The sequence below is a fragment of the Alosa sapidissima genome, chromosome 17 (genome assembly GCF_018492685.1).
Source record: "Alosa sapidissima isolate fAloSap1 chromosome 17, fAloSap1.pri, whole genome shotgun sequence".
Lineage (NCBI taxonomy): Eukaryota > Metazoa > Chordata > Actinopteri > Clupeiformes > Clupeidae > Alosa > Alosa sapidissima.
The window spans coordinates 12,238,440-12,259,859 of record NC_055973.1 but is presented as its reverse complement, the minus strand read 5'-3'; the positions used below and the strand labels follow the sequence as shown (position 1 = coordinate 12,259,859).

The following is a 21,420-nucleotide window of genomic DNA, read 5'->3' as shown; positions in this document are numbered from 1 at the left end:
CAATTACTGCACTCGCATAATGTCTCAATGTTGAAGTGATTACGAGAATAAACAGGGTGTTTGTGTGGCTGCATTAGCGTGAAATAGTGTGAATCTGGTGGTAAGTATGACAGTGTGGGAAAGGCAGAAAGAGAATCACGAGTACTGTTGATCATTAGAGATGAGAAGATGACACGAGTTTCAGGGCCCCTCCCACACACACACACACCAAATCTTCAAAGTGTGACACTGAATGTGACCTCCATCCCGGCACAGAAGACAAGACAAGCATCCATTAGGTCTCATTTTCATGTGTGTAATCCCATTCCTAATATGTTCCCCCTGACTAAGTTCACTTAACAACGTGGCTATTGGTTTAAATGTGCTTAGTAGTGAATGTAAATCCAAGCACATTGTCAGTTATGGCATGGCAAACCATGTAACAATATTACATTTTATTCCCTGTTGCCTTGACAGTGTATTAATGTGCTTAACTGAGCACACGTCAGATTAGCTTTAAATCCCCACCAAGTAACAGAGCGGGGGTCTGTGGCAGACGTCTGATGGTGAGAACACACACACACACGTCTGGGAGCAAAAGCATGCTCACACACACACACGTCTGGGAGCACGGCAAATGCATGCTCACACACACACACACACACACACACGCCAACACTGCTACAGTGCTTCATATATGTAGCACATGCTACAAAAAAAAATCTGTTTGTGCTAGGAATGATTTACCAGCTTAGCACCAATGACCTTACTGAAAATGTTTTCTAGAGTGTAGCCTACAGATGAGGGGTTTGTAACTACATACCAATGCTAGAGATTTTGGGCATTGTGCTACAAAACTATCAACATCTGAAGCACCAGTGCTATGAGCAAAAAAGTGAACGTACAGCTCTGCATAGATAGATAGATAGATAAAAAGATAGATAGATAGATATCATTTCGATTGTAATGTTATCACTTTGATAACATTACAAATTCATTATTTTCTGCAGGCTTCAATGCAGAATCAATCTGATTACAATAGTGACTTGTAATCACTCTATGATGCTGTATGCACCCCTCACACAGCACTCTGAGCACCGGTCCTCATCCACCACAGACAATTTCAGCTCAATACTCAAGAGAGAAGAAAAGAGGATTTAGGCAGGTCAAGGCCAGACCCCCACCCCAACAGCAGGGCACCAGGAGGCTTTAGACGGGGAGGGCCTCCAAGATGAGCAAGCGTCAGCCTTCAGGAAGGCACTTAGTCACATACACACAACCATAGGTACGCAAGCACACATGCTGCATAGGACCTTGTTAATAAGCACTGACACCACCATCTCCTGAATGAAAAGCAACCCAGAAGGAGAGTGGAAAAGCTGCACGTGAAAAAATAAAACGTCCAGTAATCACCCCAAAGCAGTTAAGCTCTGGTCAGTTCAGCAACAGAGCAGTGCAGTAGCCTCATCCACCAGCAGAGGGGGCAAGAGCACAGCCACAGGAGGAAGAGGCTGATGCCAGGAGGAAGAGGCTGATGCCACAAGCTCACAGCCCCACAAGAGTGCTGCGGCTGCCAGGCAACAAAAGCAAGGGATGAAGAGAGGTGATGAGATGGAGGTGTGGGAGGGGGATGCTTACCTCTTTCTGAGCGATGCCCATCTTGTCTCGCCAGTGCATGAGCACGATGTCGGTCTTCTCCTTGGCAAACTTCTCCACCTCTTTGGCAGCTTTGCCAGCTATCCGCTGCCACTCGGGCACCTTGTTGCGCCCGTACTGATCCTGTGGATGACAAGAGGGCACCCATAAGAGTGCAGGTTCAGACAGACATAGACCATGGTTTAGCTACTGATATATTTTTAGCAACGCAACACCCAGTTCACGCAGTCAAATGAAGTGGCTACCGTGGCTATTTTGACGTTATCACGGATGTGCATGCGATCGACATCCTTCTCTGGGACGGGGTCTGCGCTGTCCAAATAGGCCAGTAAACCTGTGGGCTAAACGCCAGAGTGGGAGAGATTAAGGAGGAGATGAAAGCGATAGAGACAGAGGGAGAGGGAGAGGGAGAGAGAGAGAGAGAGAGAGAAAGAGAGAGATGAATAGGAACTTAATTATTAAAGAGGAGAGAACAAAGAATAGAACACTTCAACCACTTAGGTGGCACATGACTATTTGGGGAAAAGTAAGAAGCTCTTTAACTCTGCCTCTAGCCAGCCCTCTGTCTCTCTCTCATGGACACAAGGCAGAGCAGCCTGGCAGAGACGGAGGAGAGAACCAGAGCGTGCCCTTAGAGCAGCACTCCCACCGCAACCTCGGGCCAGCCAGCAGACGACACATGCTTCTCATTTAGATTTGCACACACTGCCAGCCAACAGGGCTGGGAGAGGAGAGAGGACAGGAGAGGACAGGAAAGGAGGAGAGAGGACAGGAGAGGACAGGAGACTCCCGGCGGCACAATCAGGCCAATGACTGGGGGGAGGAGGCCGTTCTGGAGCCTTACCAGGATCCGCTTCAGGAGGTTCAAGGCCGTGGGATTTTCCGCTGTCCACAGGCCAACCAGATGACGACTCAATTGCCTGCATTACAGAAAGATGGCGATGAGTCTGTGCAAAACTCAAGTAGTAGTGTTATTAAACTCTGGTACATGTCATTTGAGTTCATGGATTTTTATTGAAACCCTTCCCATTCCTTCCACATGAATTAGTGCTCTCAAACTTTACAATGAATGTTTTTGACAAATAAAACAATTTGCGCAACAAACAGTTTAACTCTGTACTCTCTGGGTTCACCAATCTGTGTGTGCGTGCGTGTGTGTGTGTGTGTTCTCGTACCTGTTGGTGAGCATCCTCTGGTCTGAGCTGATGGTGAACATGGCTGTGTGCAGGTGGCGGGGCAGAGCTCCCTCACTCAGGGCCAGCTCCTGCATCTTAGTGGCGATTTCCTTATCTCCTTCCTGCAACACACACATGCATCTTCTAACCCACTCATTCAGCCACATGAAATCTTCCAGAATCTTCTAAGTGTTCTCCCACAAGGTCAAATAGAAACACTGGGATTTGCCATTTCCGGCTGAGTCACGGTGAGGATGTACCTGTAGTTTTTCTTCTCTGGGAGTATTCCCATCTACAATATTACAAAGCTTATACAATTCCTTACAGGCTGTGACGCTGCTTCAAGCAGTCTTTCTTGAGTCTATTTTGAGTTGATTTAGCCTAATATTTGGTTCACCTTCAAATCAACAAAGAAGGCTATAAATTCTGGACTGAGCTACCATATTTACCCAAACTCCCATGCAGGCCTGATAAAATAAGCACGTCCTGTTTTGTACATGGAGGTGTAGTGTAGACTCACCTCAATAATGGCCTTCATGACCAGGCCTGCTCCCTTTACAATAGCCATGGAAGGGTGCTGGAGCAAAACAAACAGATGTCACTGCATGCACTCATCACTTGACCACAAATAGCATTCAAGAAGGTCGCCACAGAACGAGTTCTCATTCAGAACAGCCCCTCAGGTGTCACCACCTGGTCAACAGGTGACAAAATATGAGCAAGCACACAGACACTCTCCTATAACCTCCCCTCCCCTAGCAAACAAACACACAGACAAACCCACACGAACACACACACACACACACACACACACACCTGGAATAGTTTGAAGAGGGTGCGTCCGTTCGAGGCCACCATCTCCAGCAGCATGTCAAACTGCTGACCCTCGGTGGTCTCACTGTACGGCGCACACAGGGCAAAGGTCAGGAAGTCCAGCAGGGAACTGATGACCAGTGCACCTGTACCTTGATCCTGAGAGAGAAAGAGCAAGAGTGAGTGAGAGAGAGAGAGAATAATGGACAGAGATAGCAAAAATAAGTGTGCAACAAGTTGTTAAATAGACCATGGTTTAACAAGTTTAAAAGATAAAAACAAACTTACAGGTCATGGAAATGAACTAACAAGCCAACATGTGCATTGAACAGCTACAGTGCAAACTACAATGGAGTCTTTCTCATGACTTATTTTCCCACTGCCTGCCCACTCACCACATTGCTGATAAACTTCTCCAGCAGATTTTCCAGAAACTTCTTGGAGGAGAGTAGGGAGGCTTTGTTCAGTTGCTCTTGTCTGAGGTCATAGTCATCATGCATGGGCTGCAAGAGCATCAGACACCACTCATGTCAGAGTGTGTGGTGGAGATGGGGGTTGGCTGGTAGGATGATTGGGAGATTTGTGTGTGTATTGGGGTTAATCTTTGGGCTTTACTTACACACATAAGTGCACACAGCATGTCAATGGCAGCATGGGTTACGCCGTTGTGGTTTCTTTTCAAGGCCTTTACGGTCTTCACTCCAAGCTTTTCACGAAATCTGTCACAGACACACACACACACACACACACAAACACATATAATAATAAGATAATACACCATTATATCACACGAATGGAGCATCAAATGTGTTTAATAACATTTAATAACCCCCCACACACACATGCACACAAGCACAGAAAAAGGAGGCACAACTCTGCTTCCTTTCACATACGTGAGCTCACTGTAGACAGAGAGAATGTCAGAGAGCCCACTGAGACTGACACACACACACACACACACACAGTATCTGTATGGTCTCTGCTGCCTATGTACAAATATCAAGTGAAATGAGGGGACTGAGGTCTTGACAGGAGAGAGACTTTCACTCTCTAGTTGGGACTGGGAATCGCTCTTCATACAGCTCAGTGTGCCTGAGGACATGAGGGATGAAGAGAGACGAGGAAGAGGAGGAGGAGGAGGAGGAGAGAAAGATACGGAGGGATGGAGTGGCATATCTGAAGAGGAGCGGAGAAAAAAGTGCAAAGCAAGAACAAGGAGACAGTCATGGACAGAGATGGATGAGATATCTCCAAATTTGCATGTGCAATGGATATTAACGGATAAAAAATTGAATGATAAATGAGAAACCAGGAAAAGAAAACAGGACAGAGAGAGACAGACGGTTCCTAATTTACTGATTGAGATAATTACAGACTGACAAATGTCAGATTGGAGCAATGGAGACAGATAGAGAAGACCCAGGGAAAGATTGAGAAAGAGAGAGAGAGCGAAAGAGCGAGAGAAAGAAAGAAAGAGAGAGAGAGAGAGACGGGCAGACAGACAGAGACAGACAGACAGACAGACAGACACACTGAGACGCATGAGCTCATATTTACGTTCGAAGCTCCGGCCCAGCCATCTGACCAGACCTTGGAATGACAGAGTAGTCCGTTACAAGCCAAGACACAGCAGCACCAGCACACACATACACACGCACACACACACACACACACATAGCAGGAAGACAGAATGTAGAGTGTGTCGAGGAAAAAGTGAAAAGACATGAATAAGAAATTGAATGTAAAAGAACGTAGAGAGAAAAAGGAATACAAAGTGCAAACAGCGAGGAGTGCAAGACTGCAACAAAAACACACAGAAACAAAAGAGGTTGAGAAGAGTTCTGGAGAGGCCATGGCGTGTGAAGTGCATATTGGGGAGAGGACAGGAGCACTGAGGAGAGGAGTGGTCAGGGTGAGGGGCCTTACCGGGGCAGCTGGGTGAAGGCCTGGAAGCCAGCTTTGGAGGCCACCAGCCGGCGCAGGGCCTGGAACTGGCTCTCCAGGTCAGCGTTGGGCCCGGTCATCTCGGCCTCCTGGGACAGCAGCGCCAGGATGGCATTGTTGATGAGCTTCTCCTTGTTCTCAGAAAACAGACCCTGGAGCCCAGCAGCAAGAGGGGAGGGGAGAGGAGAGGAGAGGAGAATTTATTAAGGGCTAATTCATTATTATTGATCACAGAAAACATTAGAATTCAGTTACAAACCTACAGCTGCAGTACTATGCCATCAGCAGAGAACCAGGAACTTGTACATCCATTAAAACATTGCTTCAGCATATCTCACACACACACACACACACACACACACTTACATCTTGGGTGACGGCGTGAAGCACCCCACTGTAGGAGATGTTGGCGTTGAATCTGAACACAGCGTCACTGAAGTTCCCATCTGAGGATGACACAGCATGTTAGATCAGCCAGGGCCACATCATGTCTTCACTCATGCTGAATCATTCTATTGCCAGTTACTTACTTACTTATTCAGTCTGACTGCATGCACTCTCTTTCTTTCTCTCTCTATGTCTCTCTCTCGGTCTCTCTCTCTCTCTCTGTGCATTTGTCTCCTCACATGTAACACATGACTGGAGCCAATGCCACACATCAGCACTCTCTCAAACACACATAACATAACACACAGCTTTGGCTGAAGGAATCTGTCCCACTAGACCTCTATCAGATGATCACAATAGGGGCGACAAACCCCTGAAAGAGGGGAGAGAAACCCCTCAAACCATCAAAAGAAACATGGCAACTCGATAGGTAGCTTACGGCATGATGATGTGTTTTAGACGCAGGCTCAGCTCAGCCCAGAAACATTGCTCTGTGTAGCATCAGCTTTAGTGTATAAAATACTTTAGTCCTATTTGATTTAAAAGTACAGCTATTTGAAATGAAGAGGATTAGACCTAGTGTCATTTATTCAGTGTGCGGACCATGCGGGTGTGTTAAGGCAGGTGCTTATGTGAGACGGACGGAGCTGTGGTCAGTGTCCCAGTCTGTGGAGGATGGGCTGGTCACTCACTGGGTGGGGCGGCCAGAAACTTGAGGTGCAGGCTCTCCACCTCCTCGTCCACGGGCATGCTGAGCAGGCCCCAGCGCTGCCCTCGCTGGGTGGGCGCCATCTTCACACACACGTCCCGGTTCCCCGACGCACGCACCCCATCCAGCAGGCTCGCCAGCAGAGAGTCTCTGCATGGGACAGAGAGAGGAGAGAGGGATGGACAGGAAGAGAAGAGAGCGGAGGAGGTGAAGGAAGAGAATTAGAAACGGAATATATATATATATATATATATATATATATATATATATATAAAAATAACAGACAGACAGGAGACATACAAGAAAAGAAAATACAAGAAAACAGGAACAAAAAGGGAGTGTGTGGTGTGTGTGTGTGGTGTGTGGGTGTGTGTGTGTGTGTGTATACCTTTCTGTGGAGCTGTATTTGCGGATCTGTCCTCTGATGAACTCCACGGTAAACACTTGAGGGTTGTCTTGGTCGCAGATCAGCGCAAACACCTGCGGACACGTCACAATCCCAGCAGTGAGAACAATCCAGAAACACATCATGTTAACAGCATAATGTATTTCATTATGTCCTTAGTAGTACTATCCTTTCTTTATTCTAACATCTCAAAGATGATCAGGAGAGCATATTTGCTATAGCATTAGCATCTATGACTACCAACGTTTATGGTAAGAATGTTGTTTAGAATTATAAAAACAAATATAAACAAAGTATATAAACAAATTGTCGGCTCGGTCATTGAAGTTACAGATGGTCATTCGGTAGTCATCCAACACACCTCTTCAAAGGGCTTGATGGTGACAATGTTGTAAGAGGCAGGGTCTCTTTCAACAAGGCATGTCTCTGTGAGGGCCAGGATCCTCCTTATAGGTTCCTAAGAGGGACAAACAGAGCGGACGCCATCAGCACTAATGAAAACAGGCAGAGTCAAAACACTGCACAAAAACAGCAAACCAGGACAAGAGTCACAGACTTGACAGCAGAGGTCAGCGACAGACGAAAGTAGATTGGGGGAGGGGGGGGGGGGGGCGCAGAGACACAAAGAGAGACAGAGAGATAGAGTGTGACAGGAGAAGATTGTTGCAGAAAAACAGGGAATGCAGACATGTATGAAGAACAAATGGTGAGAAGATAAAGGAAAGCCACACGTTTTCTAGAACATATAATTACTTAAGTACTCAACAATGCCAGTAGCTATCTGACCAAAACATGAGGACTGGTGATGGGAGGAGAAGAAAGAGTAAAGCCTGTTTCTCTATCCCTCCTCTTACCGAGTGTCGAGGGGAGACCTTCTGCACCACGAACTCGGCCAGCGAGGTGATGCACTCGTCCGAGCCGTACTTGCCGAGGCGCTCGACGGCGAAGCCCTCAAACGTGAGCGGGTCCTTACGCAGCCGGAGCATGATGCCGATGTAGTTGCCGGCATGCTCGATGGCACTGCGGATGATCTCATCACGGTTCTCTGACGCAAACAGGTGCTGTGGGTAGAGATATGAATGTGTTGTGAGTTTGAGGCGACATGATTTAGCTAATTCAGCTAATGTGGCTGCGAGAAGCTGATCATGATTTGGCCAGCTCCTCTCTGTGCTTGGTTTGTGATACATTTAATTTCACTAGACAGGAAACCACTGCTTCAAAATTAGAAAGCCATAAAATGTTTGACGGAATGCAACACTATTTCTTTTTAAAAAAAAACACGCACAATGCAAGCAAGCAACACACACACACACACTCAATCGTACCAGCCTGCTGAAGCCACCGTAGAGGATACAGAACCCGCCCTGGTAGTCGGACACTTCAGCGAAGCCCTCTACGGACCGGTAGTCGTAGGAGCAGATCACCCGATTGGTGTGGGGGTCGATCTGGTCAATGCCCCCTGGCGTGACCTCCAGGCTGACCTGCTTGCGTGTGTCGCTCCAGTGGTGCTTGTAACAGTTGTAGCGCTGCAAAAGAACAGAGCCGATAAGCTGCAGAGAAGGGTGGGGAGTGTCTGCAGTGAATGGGATATCTTTTGAAGTGTTTACGTTTATGTGTGGCACCCAATCAGCCCTCTGACTGCATCAAAGCATGAACCTAAGAATTACAATGTCGCAGAACACATTCATAGCCATTCATCATACATAGTATATGATTTCATTTGTACTGTAAAGAACCTAACCAAAAACAGTGACTACAGACTTGGCCTTAGAACAGACCTTTTTCATTCTCCTGCTTGTTCTCCAATTCCAAGTACAGACTAACCTTTATGTAACAAACCACAATCAGGAGTGTGTGTGTGTGTGTGTGTGTGTGTGTGTGTGCGCATGTGCGGCCAGAGCGTGGGTGTTCCAGTTCCTGGTCAGACAGACAAGAGGACTTCCAAAACCACCTATTTGCATAAAATTCTGCTATCACCTCATTACCAGTTCTTCACATGCTTATCACTCTTCACAACCACAGAAAGATTTGCATTGCAGTCCTAGAGATGGCATCTTGTGTAATCTTTGGGTAGCCTTGCCTGTAAGCTCCAGCGCTTAACAGTGATACTGCATGTTTCTACCACAGTACTGTGAGGGTTAAGGGCCTGTGTCTACCAATCACGTTCTTTGCGCCGATGGCGGCTATTTTCTATACAAATCCACTTAGCGCCCTTGGCGCTGACTGTTTTTTTCCCCGCAGCACTCAGAGTGCAGAAAGTTGAAATCTGTTCAACTTTTAGAACAACGCTGGCCTCGTCATTGTCACTTCTCTCTCAACAACCAATCAAAACTTCGTAACCTAGCAACAATACACACTTGACAAAGGCTCCAAAAAATGGAGGTTGAGGGCACTGTCAGCGCAAAAAACGTGATTGGTGAACACGGGGCCTAAAGCCCTAAATGACTGTAGAAGTTAGCAGCTCAAGGCTAGCCTATTTGCCGGTGGGGAAAAAAAAAAAAAAAAAAAAAAACTTTACCGCATCTGTTTGATCGGGCCACCAGGAAGTGGCATTGATCAAGGTAGATGAAAGTCAAGCCCGCAAAGGCTGCTGGGTGAGGGGTTTGCTTAGAAGCACTAGCGCACGCACTGTGCAGGGCCAACAAAAACACTTTCAGGGAAATGCAAACACAAACAGATGAAAGAGAAAAGAGTACTTTAAAAAGGGGAAGTCTGGTGAATGAACAGCAGATATCTCTTATAAATCACCGCAGGGTGTTGTAAGGCTACCTCGGATTCTTTTTATCTCTCGCTCACTCTCTCTCTCTCTCTCTCTCAGAGCTGTGTAGAGACATCCTGTGTTTAATGAGTCAGTGTGTCAGTTGGGCAGTCTGGTCACTCAGCTGCTTCTTTCATTTTCTCTTTATGGAGTCCTGACGCCCAGGTTCTCCTTTCCACTTCTGCTAGGGGCTGTAGGTAGGCCTGCACGTGAGCAGTTTGCATTTCCACATGTGACGTGTCAGTGTGTGCGTGTGTACCTATTATGTATGTATAGGTGTTTGTGTGCATGTATGTGTATGTATGGATGTGTGTGTTGTTGTACACACAGGAGGACACAATCAAGTCTGTGAATTTATGCATAAGTACTGGTGTGAGGTAGTATGTCTGGGAAACCATGTCTTGGTGTATGACTCATTATGGGATGTTTACCAGCAGAGCACGATTGCTACTCACCCTCCCAGTGATCTTCCCTTCAGAGAAGTCTGTCCTGAAGCGCTGTACAAAAACAACACCCACCATCATTTAGTCAGTCAGTCAGTCACAGTCACACACACATACACGCCTGGTCCGCCTCAACACCACAGCGCTGCTCAGGGTCATACCACTGCCCCCAGAGGAGAGTGATGCACATGAAATATTCATGGCGCCCTGCTGGCTGGGCTGAGCTAATAAAGGCAGGTGACCAGGCAGGCGAAGAGGAGTTAGCCTCCGTCTACAGTCGGCTGTGGAGAGGCTTCAGCCCTGAGCAAAAGATGATGTTGGTATACCAGTACAGATCTCCAATCACTGATCTCCAATCACTCCCTTATCTGGAAGACTTTCTATTCGTTCGAATAATTAAGCATGTTAATAGGTCAGGTGTAACGATTGAATCAGTGTGGTGGAGCTGAGAGTAGAGGACGTATAGGAGGACATGGCTTATAGGGCTGGATGTGTGACCATGTTCTTACCATGTCCATGTCACATAATTACTGACATTAGAGGAAGTCAAAATGAAAAACTTAAATAATAATGATAAAATCTCATCATGATACCCTATGTAACCATTTCATCAAGAATATAAGACATAACAATAAACATAATGTTTTCAGGCTTTCCTGCATTTCAAAAATAAACCTCCACTACTTCACATCTAAGAGAACCTAAAGCTCTTTACCAAGACACTCCACTACACCCTCTCCACCACTTCTAATGGGTTGTCTACACTAATAGGTGTGCGTGTGTGTGTGATGATTAACGGTGTGCACTCACCAGTGCCTCGGTCAGCAGCTCTGTGCGGTGCTCTGTGGAGAACTTGAGCGTCTCCGACTTCTTCCCGCTGCCCTTGCGGAAGGTGAGGTTGAACTCGGTGCCCTGGCCCTTGCCCACGGGCGCGATGCCACAGATATCTCCATACGGCCACTGCCAGCCAGGGGGATACAGGGACAGAGAACACACGCACACATGGAAAGAAAACACATGAAAAACAAGCACGTCCATAGGGTGTGGGGACAGGGTGCACACATACACACACAGACAAATATTGATAAAAACAGACAAACACACACACACACACACAAGAAGAGTCAAAGCTGCTTTAGGTGCTGTGTACTGTGTGTCCGTATGAAAAGCATGTATTTGAAGACGTCAGACATTTCTCCACCTTCCTCTCTGACGATGAACTGAAATGATTAAACCGATCCTTAACTGATCCTCAGCTCCTGTAGTGAGACGCTCCATTAAAATAATTCATATGACAGTTTTACAGTGACTACAGCTAGAGGTTTACAAGGACTGACCAGGCTGAAGAGGCACAACTCTGGTTGTGAAAAAAGCAACGTGAGTCACATTTATGTCAGTAAAATTGTGTCTGACATGCAAAAACGTTACACAAGCGCATTATGCTGCCCATACAGCATACGACTTTTAAAAGACTAAAGTCTGACACCCTCTCACATCTAAAGGCAAGTCACAGGTTATAAAAGTCACAGACTATTTTGCAAAGACTGGGAATCTTGCAATGTCACTATTTACAAGAAAGCAACTAGATTCCTTTTGAATTATTTCCCATCGTGCACCAGATATCAACAAAAATTCAATGAGGCTAAACAATCCATAGCCTCCTCAATTCAAAGCCATATGATTGTGCCACTGCAACATTGTTGCATGTGTAACATCCCAAACCTGCATTGCTATGCATATAACAGCAGTAAATTAGCTCACATTACGTCTCCATATATGCACGAGCAGGTGAAAGTAAAGTTTGTCAGTGCTTAGATAAATAGAAGTATTTTCAAGTAGGTCATTGGGCTTGTTGTTGTGTCAGGTGGAATACGCTTCTCCATCAAACTCCAGTAAAACTAACATGATTTCATTCTGAATTTGAAATTAGTTTCTGACCGTGAAATCGCTTGAAAATCGAATGGCTAAAGGCTGGCATTAGTTAGCTCACCTGATTTGTGACCTCTAGCGTTGTGGGGTTGTATGTGGTGATGCCATGAGTGCCTACTGAGAAGACTCTCTTATACCTGTGGAGACACAGAGATGGGGGAAAAACAACATCGGTCAGACTGTGCATGTGCATACACACGCGCACGCACACACGAATCATGAAAGACTCTGACCAACATAAAAAACAAGTGCCTTATCAACAACAGACACTTAACAATGACAAGTGGGGGGTGTGGGGACACTGGACCCTGAGGGCCACACCATCACATCCAACTCAGACACATCAGACACTACGGAGAACGAGAGAGAGAGGAAAGATTAAGAAACAGGGGGAGGGGAGGGGGAACAAGAGGATGAGGGGAAAGAGAAATGAGAAGTGATCTTAATCAAAGCTGACACTGTTCCAGACCCACTCAAGCATCCAAAAAAAGCCCCCCCCCCCCCCCCCCTCCTTCTGCCCAGACCCGTCCTGAGAGTAGCTCTGCCCAAGGTGGGGTGAGGGACGGTGGCTCCATGGAGACCAGACCACTTCAGCAGCCATTTTTCAACGTCCTCACAGACAGGGGGGGGGCACCAACAGGATGCTATACTTCTAAGGCTGTGTGGGGGATCTTATCACTGCATTTCTGACCGTTCTTCATTCATCTACTCTGTCTCATTTATCTATCCATCTGTTCTCCACTGTGCCCAACGCTACACATATAGAATTCAGATCGCCTTGCCGAGTCACAAGAAAATACCACGTATACTATACTGACAGTAGAAGCACACACACACCAGTTCCCTTATGTCAGACAGACAGTTGTACCTTGGACTCCGCTATAAGTTGACTGACGCAAAGCTGGCATTACCACAAGACTACTACGGGTCAGTGGTGTGTGCAGATGTGTTCCAAAACCCTGATGAGGTTGATTTCTGCATGCACAACTGAGATGCTGAAAAGTTGTGTGTGTGTGAGAGAGAGAGAGGCCATCAGCAGGGCAGTGAAGCAGAAAGCTGCTGCAAGGGCTGCTTGAGGGTTGTGGCATGAATAAGAGGGCTACTGCCACACACACACACACACACACACACACACCAGGCTGCCCCTGGCACACTTAAGAGTCACCAAGGCAACCAACAAAGAGGGGAGTCATGGGACATAATAACCCATAACTTCATACCCACCGCGCTGTCAATCACCGGCCCAGCCAGCGACACATTAGCATGGGCCCAAACAACACAACCAAACAAACAACAGCCCTCCCAGCAACGCCTCTCAAGCGCCTCAGAGTCCACAGGGAGAGGAGGAGCTCTCGGACACGGGAGAGTCCTGTGGTAGCCTGTTTAAATTTCTCAGACGTGACATTATGTGAAGGTTTTCTTGCTACACAGTAGTGCGTGGACAGAGCAGAGACCTCTCACAGCTACTAAGGCTGTGCAATTAATTGAATTAATCGATTAATCATGATTATGACTTTCAACGATTATGAAAACAATATAATCGAAATATAACAATTATTTATCTACATTCAGTTTCATAACAATGCTTTCCTTTTGTCTTTTGAGTTGTTGTGTGCATTGTCTTTTTACATACATTTTTTTCCTGTTGGATTATATTTAAAATTATATTTATGAAAATGTAAAAAAAAATTATGTATTGAAAATGGATTATAGTTTCGTGTTTAATAATCGTGATCTCAAAATTACAAAATAATCGTAAAAATTATTTTGGCCATAATTGAGCAGTCCTAACAGCTACCACTCTGCATGAGTGATTCTGTCTAGTAAAACACACAAACAAGAGGAGGATTTGGAGGGCAGAACAGAATCCAGGTCCAGGGCTTGTTCTTTACAGACTTCCCAACTAAGCACAAGATCAGCAGATAAAAAACATCCACCAGAGATGATTAATGCTGACCAAAGTTGTTATTATTGACGAAAAAAATTTCACACGTACACCCTCACATGCCCACCTCATAGACTAGCAGGAAAATTGGCAGTAGACACACTAGTCATACCGCTATTTCACCATAAACCCAGCCAACAGGTTGGTCAGCACTACTTGTTCAACTGATGCAAGTGTACAACCACCCTTTAGATTCCTCGGAATTTCCACTAGATTCCTAGTGACAAGCAGCCGTGGACATGACCCTGGTCCACCACAGAACATTCACCCAAGGTGGTGCAACTTCGAGGGAAACCAAGCCCTGACCTCTAAGAGCTGATATTACCCAGAAGATAGATGAGTGAACTAGATGTACCGCAGAGCGGTACAAAATATGACCGCCGCCCAGTCCAGCACATTTTTTCCACAAAAATAAATCACGCTGAAAGGCCTATATGATTCTAACTGTCTCACTAAATTGCATTATCCTCAATTCTCACTGGTATCTGCTAGACAACAAGTACCAAAACATGAGTAGTTCATAGATTTCACATGTGAAATTCATTTTATACAACCCCACCCCCATCTTGCCTGTTTATAATTCTGAGAAATTCTTGAATTGTGTGCATGTGTGCGTGTACACGTTTATGTTTATGTGTGTGGGTGTGTGTGTGTGTGTGTGTGTGTGTGCGTGCTTGTGTGTTTGCCTGCATATGTGTGTTTGTGCATGTGCATGCATGCGTACATATGTCTACTGTGTGAGTATGTGTCATACGTATGATTACTGTGAATGTATGTGTGTGCATGTGTATCTGTTTATGCACATGTGTGCACATGGAATGGGTTAACATGACCCCTGGAGGCAAACATACGGAAAAAATTGGTCATCCTAGGCCCTACGGTTCTCAAGATATTCACCGAAAACTGTGTCTGCCCTACCCTCCTTTCGCGGGGGTCCAGTACAGCGGGGGGGCTACAGATCAAAACGAAAAACGATGGTTCCATGCTATCCATGTGGTGTTACATGCCCACCAAGTTTCGTGTACCCCGGTCTTTCACTGTCCCGGGAATCCTTGTTGGTGTATGGTCACTAAATGTACACATAAATGATTTTATTGTAAGGCCCCCCATGAACGAAAGTTCACAAAACTTGGCATGCATTCGGAGGGTGTCTAGCCTAGAAATCTAGACGCGCCCCTAAATTAAATTTGCTGCCAGGGCTAGTCTAGCAACTCTCCGTTGGCTTGTGAGCTCCAGAAATCGAAACTTAATCAGGCATTGAAATCGTGTATAGAGTCGTTTGGTGGGCTTAACATAACGATTGATGGCAGAGTTGCAACGGTTTGGCTTGAATTCCAATCGTGTATAGAGTCGTTTGGTGGGCTTAACATAACGATTGATGGCAGAGTTGCAACGGTTTGGCTTGAATTCCCTGCTACTTGAAAACAAATATCCTATTGCGTGCAGAGGGAATTTGAAATACAACTGATTATCCCGCCCCTCGGACTGAGCACTGCGAACGGTGAGTGCCCAGACCCTACATTTTAAAGTGGGTCTGGCTCGCCAGGCTAGAGGGTGTCATAATGATCCTACACTTTCAATTTCGTGCAGTTTTGACCATGTCAGCCAGAGATATTGTGATGAAAACACCTATTTTTTTGCTTTTTAATTTTTAACTAGGTGGCGCTATACATGAAATAAGTGGTAATGGGATGGGTTGACATGCCCCCTTAAGACCAACATACAAAAAAAAGGTGGACCTCCTAGGCCCTACGGTTCTCGAGATATTCACAGAAAACTGTCTCCGGCCACCTACAGGCCAGTTGGTGTATAGTAACATACAATAAATTAATTTGTGGCCCCCCATGAACGGAATTCCACGAAACTTGGCGTGCATTCAGAGGGTGTCATAATGATCCTACACTTCCAATTTCGTTCAGTTTTGACTATGTTAGGTCACAGATGCCTGCGATTACAACACCTCATTTTTACTTTTTTGTGTTTAACTAGGTGGCGCTATACATGAAATGAGTGGTTATGGAATGAGTTGACATGGCCTTTTGAGATCAACATATAAAAAAAAATGGTCCTACGGTTCTCGAGATATTCACAGAAAACTGTGTCTGCCCTACCCTCCTTTCGGGGGCTGCAGTCCAGCGGGGGGGCTACAGATCAAAACGAAAAACGATGGTTCCATGCTATCCATATGGGGTTATATGCCCACCAAGTTTAGTCTACCCCGGTCTTTCAGTGTCCCGGGAATCCTTGACGGAAATTCTGACTAAACCTATATGACCGCCGCGCGCGGTGTGTGTGTGTCACACTCAACACTGTGAGGAGAAAAGACAGTAGTATGGGAATTCACAGCCTCTTGAGACCGTCATAGTGTGCATGTGTGTGGGTACTCCTTTAAACAAACAAAAGCTTATGTGTGCACATACTGCAGAATTCCTGTTTTTGTAGCAACTTGAACTTATGTTATTAAATGTTGAAGAAGTACTAAAATTCCCCAAACTGACAAAGACGGATATAAGAAACAGATCCACAGTTCAGCCTGGGCTACCCATTATTGGACGTCCCTTCTTCAAAGACAAGGCAGAGCTCCAAGCCAACAAATGGCTATAAAGGAATCTAATTTGGTGATAGCCTTTTTTCATAGGCTAGCACAAAAGAAAAAAGTGTCCACTTTTCTTATTAATGGGGATCTCAAATGTTAACAGTCAGCCTAACAGCCTCTGACAGAAGTTACTCCACACAAGTGCTGATGCAGTCCATATTTCCACAGTTAAATACAGTGAACAGGCCTTTTAATCACCACACTTCGACTCTTTATGCCACAGATCTGGACTTTTATTGGACATGAAAAGATTGTTGTGTTCTCTCTCACTTTCGCTTCCTGCTTTAAGTGGCTGTGCAGGAGGGGCCTTGTCATATGACTGGTTAATAATTCATTCTTCTACACTTCTTTTTTCCCCCACTCACCATAAAAACACATGTATGCACACTAACACACATAAACACACAGGTACACACACACACACACACACGCATACAGAGGGTGTCATAATGATCCTACACATGGTCCAGTCCAGCGGGGGGGGGACTACAGATCAAAACGAAAAACGATGGTTCCATGCTATCCATGTGGGGTTACATGCCCACCAAGTTTCGTGTACCCCGGACTTTCAGTGTCCCGGGAATCCTTGACGGAAATTTGGGCATGCGAAAAAGAAAAAAAAAAAAAAAAAAAAATCTGACTAAACCTATATGACCGCCGCTTCGCTGCGCGGCGGTCATAATAATAATAATAATAATAATAATAATAATAATAATAATAATAATAATAATAATAATAATATCTATTATGACGCATCAAAATCGTCCTGAAAATTTGAAAAGGGTCGAGCGACGGCGACAGTCGCCCTGTTGTTCCACTTGCTGTGTGAGTTGCACCATTCACTTCAATGATTCTATTCCATTTTGCCAGTCACCTGCTATAAATCACCGCTGCGTCGTCGGCCGTGTGCGTAGGCCTTAAAGCTAGCACCAGACAGAAGGGTATTGAAGAATGTGAGTACCTCTGCAACCCCACCACTTGCAAATCACATTAACAGGGCAGAGGTCAATTGGAGATAAACTACTTGATAGAACATCTACTTCCTTCCCCACTGCAAATTATTTGGAGGTGAACTGGCCTATAGATTCACAGACAGAAAACATGAACAAAGGCAAACAGTTCTAATCACAAGGCCCTGGGTGGACTTTGTGCACAACAATGCTTACAAACCAGAGGCAAGATAATCTAGTAACGGTAGGATGACTGACTGATAAAACAATAAGGCCGTCGAAAAAAATGTGATCATGAGATTCGAACCAGATTCATTTTTCTCATCCCTCCCCTTATCAATGACAAATAGCAACAATTGGACTCCCCATGGAGTTAATTAGATTACATACCATAGCTTGTGACTGCTGGCTGTAACATTTAAAATTACAAAAGTCTTAACTCATGTTAATTTATGTGGATTTACCTATGTCAGAAAACAGAAAGGAACAAAATGTTCATCCTTATTGCATGCAGCCTATCAAGTATAAGTATATATACTTTTTTGATCCCGTGAGGGAAATTTGGTCTCTGCATTTATCCCAATCCGTGAATTAGTGAAACACACACAGCACACAGTGTACACACAGTGAGGTGAAGCACACACTAATCCCGGCGCAGTGAGCTGCCTGCATCAACAGCGGCGCTCGGGGAGCAGTGAGGGGTTAGGTGCCTTGCTCAAGGGCACTTCAGTCATGCCTACTGGTCGGGGTTCGAACCGGCAACCCTCCGGTTACAGGTCCGAAGTGCTAACCAGTAGGCCACGGCTGCCCCAAAAGTTGATAGTAAAACTCAATAATATAGTGTCCATACATGCCATGGGAACTGAATCCAGCACAAAAAGTCCAACCTCAGGTTTGCACATATCCAGCATGTCAGCGCATTTGACTTCAGAGAGTTCAGTCAGTGCTGTGAGGCAGCCAAGCTGGTCACAGATAATAGTCTTTACTGTGCACGGGGCCTGAAGCACATGTTCAATCCTCTGCTTCCTGCCAAATAGGAAGTGGCGAGTGCCCTTAACCTTAGAAATCAACAGGAAGTACTGTTTTGTGCCACTTTCACAATGCCACCATGGCACTCTCAAGACACAAAACACATAAACGTGATACATACACATGGTGACACATCTGCTAAACACTCATGTATGTTTTCTCGATGCATAATAAGATGCTATGTGAATTTTAGGTTAGCAGTGGCTACAAACTTACTGTACCGAAAAAATGAACTGAACGGTGACTTCAAAACCGAGGTTCACACCAAACCGTGATTTTTGTGTACCGTTCCACCACTAATAAATATGATGACACATTTGCTGCACACTCATGTAGACATGTAAATGTTAACTGTTCTAGATGCATTAGTAAGGTGCCATGGTAACCAATGCTTGTTGACCTCCTAGCTGCAGGTGAAGGTCAGGATTTACAGTGGAAATTCAGCTGCTGGTGATAAAGTGAATGGGTAACGTCAAGATCAGCAACAAGAACAGCAGCAGACGGACCGCTCTCACCTGACCATAAGCTTACCCGACCACGAGCTCATCCTGTGGGGTTGAAGTCCACAGCCACAGGACGCTAATGCCAGCGCAGCAATCTATACTGATCACAAGCTCCTGAACTAAACAGACTTATCCTATCAAGCACGTCAATTTTGTTTACAGGCATATGGTGAAAAGATAATGAAAGTATTTCAAACATACTGTCGCCTTAAGCGACATGCAACACTATGCTTTATTTTCGCACACACAAATAATTGAACACAACACAGACACGCGTATAATAGTGAATGTAGTCTTTCAAAACATGGAGGAGACAGACAAATAGCAGAGGCATACACATGCCCATAGGGCATACTCCATCGCAAACACACACACAAATACACACACACAAACACATTCCCTTATATGCACAACATAACACATGCACACACACACGCATATGCACAGCCACACACACACACGCACATGCATGGTCTGAATCAGCTTCTTCATCCACTATTCTCATCACAATTCCTGCCTGTTACTCAGAGGGCACCAGTCACACACACACGATCCAGTGGTGGAGCATGACAGCTCCAGGACACAGACGACGGACGAGCCCGCCGGATCTGGAGCTGACCAATAAAGAGCCTTTATGGGGAAACACACTGCGGCCGCAGACCAAAGGCACGGAGCACCACACAGACTGGCCACTCCTGGTACAGTGTGCACATCTGAAGAGAACATCTGGGGATGCGGCTCATTTATCTACTAGGTTCGGTGGTGGAGGACTGTTGCAACTGGGCGTTGTTGTTCTGGTAAACTCTTTCTGTTTCTCTATTGCTTCTCTTTGTTAAGCCGTGGCAGTCTGTTTTTGATTCCTTCCCTCCACAAACTTGCTTTTGTATAAAGAGAGTCGAGGATTGAGTAACTTCCTGTGTGAGAGAAGGGGAGATGTGTCTCAAGCCCAAGAGCATACACCCCCAAATTGGTTTTCTCACTCTTTCCTCCCCTGCCTGACAGTGACAGGCACACCTCTAAGTGTTCACACACACCAGAAACACATACAGTGACACATACACACACACAGAGACACATAAGAGAAGCTTGCAAATGGAAAATCCTTTTCAAGACCACAGGAAAATTCCACTGCTGCAGGTGGTGACAGTGCCTGCTCATCTTGCATGGCATGTGTTAAACCACACTGTAGCACAGCCTGAGCCCTCCAGCTACTCAAAGTGAGATCTATGGACTCCCAGTTGCACTGGCTCCAGGTGTCTCCAAGAGATAGCGGACTGTTCCACAGCCCTATCTCCAGTCTATTGCCATAACAGAGAAATAGCTGTAGTGTGCTAGCCTATCTGATATCTGAGGTGGAGTGTGCAACCAAAATTACTGTTCCACATAATAATGGTAAATGGCCACTAGCTCACCTTGTGCCGTTTTTCTTAGTTGTATCACAGCAATCATAAGCTAAGGTAGCAGCGCCAGCCACTTCTGTGTAACCAATGAAATTTGGCATTTGGTGAAATTTGGCATTTGGAAAATCTATATTGGGTACACCTTGAAACACAGCACATATCAAACATCCAAGGCAGCCAGCTGGTTTGATCCAATAAGGAAACAGCAGGATAGAACGATCAAATTACAGTCCGATGGTTCCTGTAATGGCTTCCCTGACTCCATGAGGGATTTATGGAGCAATGTTACACAGTGAATCATGAAGTCACAAACATCTTCTTTCACATTCGTCTGTTTGAGGTGTTTGTATCGTATAGGGCTAGGACAACGCGTCGACGTAATCGATTACGTTGACGCAAAAAATATGTCGACGCAAAATATGCGCGTCGATTTGTCAGACCCAAAACGCGTGCTGCCAAATATTTTCAATTTTACACCTTCAGTGTTTCCCATACGTTGACTAATCTGTGGTGGGGCGGCATGAAATCAAAACCGGCCGCCACACATGATGTTCTATGTTGTACTATTTAAATTAAAGATAAGATAAAATCCCTTCATTAAGCTGCACTTTTTACGCACGCAGCCTTTCCCTGCCCCCATGTTGAGTTTAGCATGCTTACTTACAGCTGCTTGTCAATTTCGTTACTCAGGGCTCATTTTATTGACTCGACACTGAATGTTTGCAAAATCCCGATGTAAATGGAAAAGTGTTTTCTAAGACTCAAAAGTGCTTGTCCCAAGGAGAAGTACAAACTGTT

At 45.5% G+C, this 21,420-nt stretch overlaps 1 protein-coding gene across 7 annotated transcripts in view; it reads right to left on the bottom strand.

Moving 5' to 3' along the window:
• The window catches only part of LOC121688377 (dnaJ homolog subfamily C member 13), a 50,211-nt gene that overhangs the window by 16,915 nt on the left and 11,876 nt on the right, over positions 1–21,420 (bottom strand). For 5 of the 7 annotated variants that reach the window (XM_042067915.1, XM_042067910.1, XM_042067914.1 and 2 more), the window contains exons 3-21: positions 12,261–12,336; positions 11,081–11,230; positions 10,283–10,324; positions 8,395–8,595; positions 7,924–8,130; positions 7,431–7,526; positions 7,052–7,143; positions 6,647–6,813; positions 5,934–6,013; positions 5,550–5,719; positions 5,181–5,213; positions 4,243–4,342; positions 4,019–4,126; positions 3,627–3,782; positions 3,331–3,387; positions 2,811–2,932; positions 2,480–2,555; positions 1,881–1,976; positions 1,618–1,758 (exon numbers count right to left, since the gene is read on the bottom strand). In XM_042067915.1, coding sequence (XP_041923849.1) covers positions 1,618–1,758; positions 1,881–1,976; positions 2,480–2,555; positions 2,811–2,932; positions 3,331–3,387; positions 3,627–3,782; positions 4,019–4,126; positions 4,243–4,342; positions 5,181–5,213; positions 5,550–5,719; positions 5,934–6,013; positions 6,647–6,813; positions 7,052–7,143; positions 7,431–7,526; positions 7,924–8,130; positions 8,395–8,595; positions 10,283–10,324; positions 11,081–11,230; positions 12,261–12,336 — 2,170 coding nt within the window. The remainder of the gene's footprint in view (positions 1–1,617; positions 1,759–1,880; positions 1,977–2,479; positions 2,556–2,810; positions 2,933–3,330; positions 3,388–3,626; positions 3,783–4,018; positions 4,127–4,242; positions 4,343–5,180; positions 5,214–5,549; positions 5,720–5,933; positions 6,014–6,646; positions 6,814–7,051; positions 7,144–7,430; positions 7,527–7,923; positions 8,131–8,394; positions 8,596–10,282; positions 10,325–11,080; positions 11,231–12,260; positions 12,337–21,420) is intronic. The other 2 variants (XM_042067912.1, XM_042067913.1) reach the window with 1 other exon arrangement.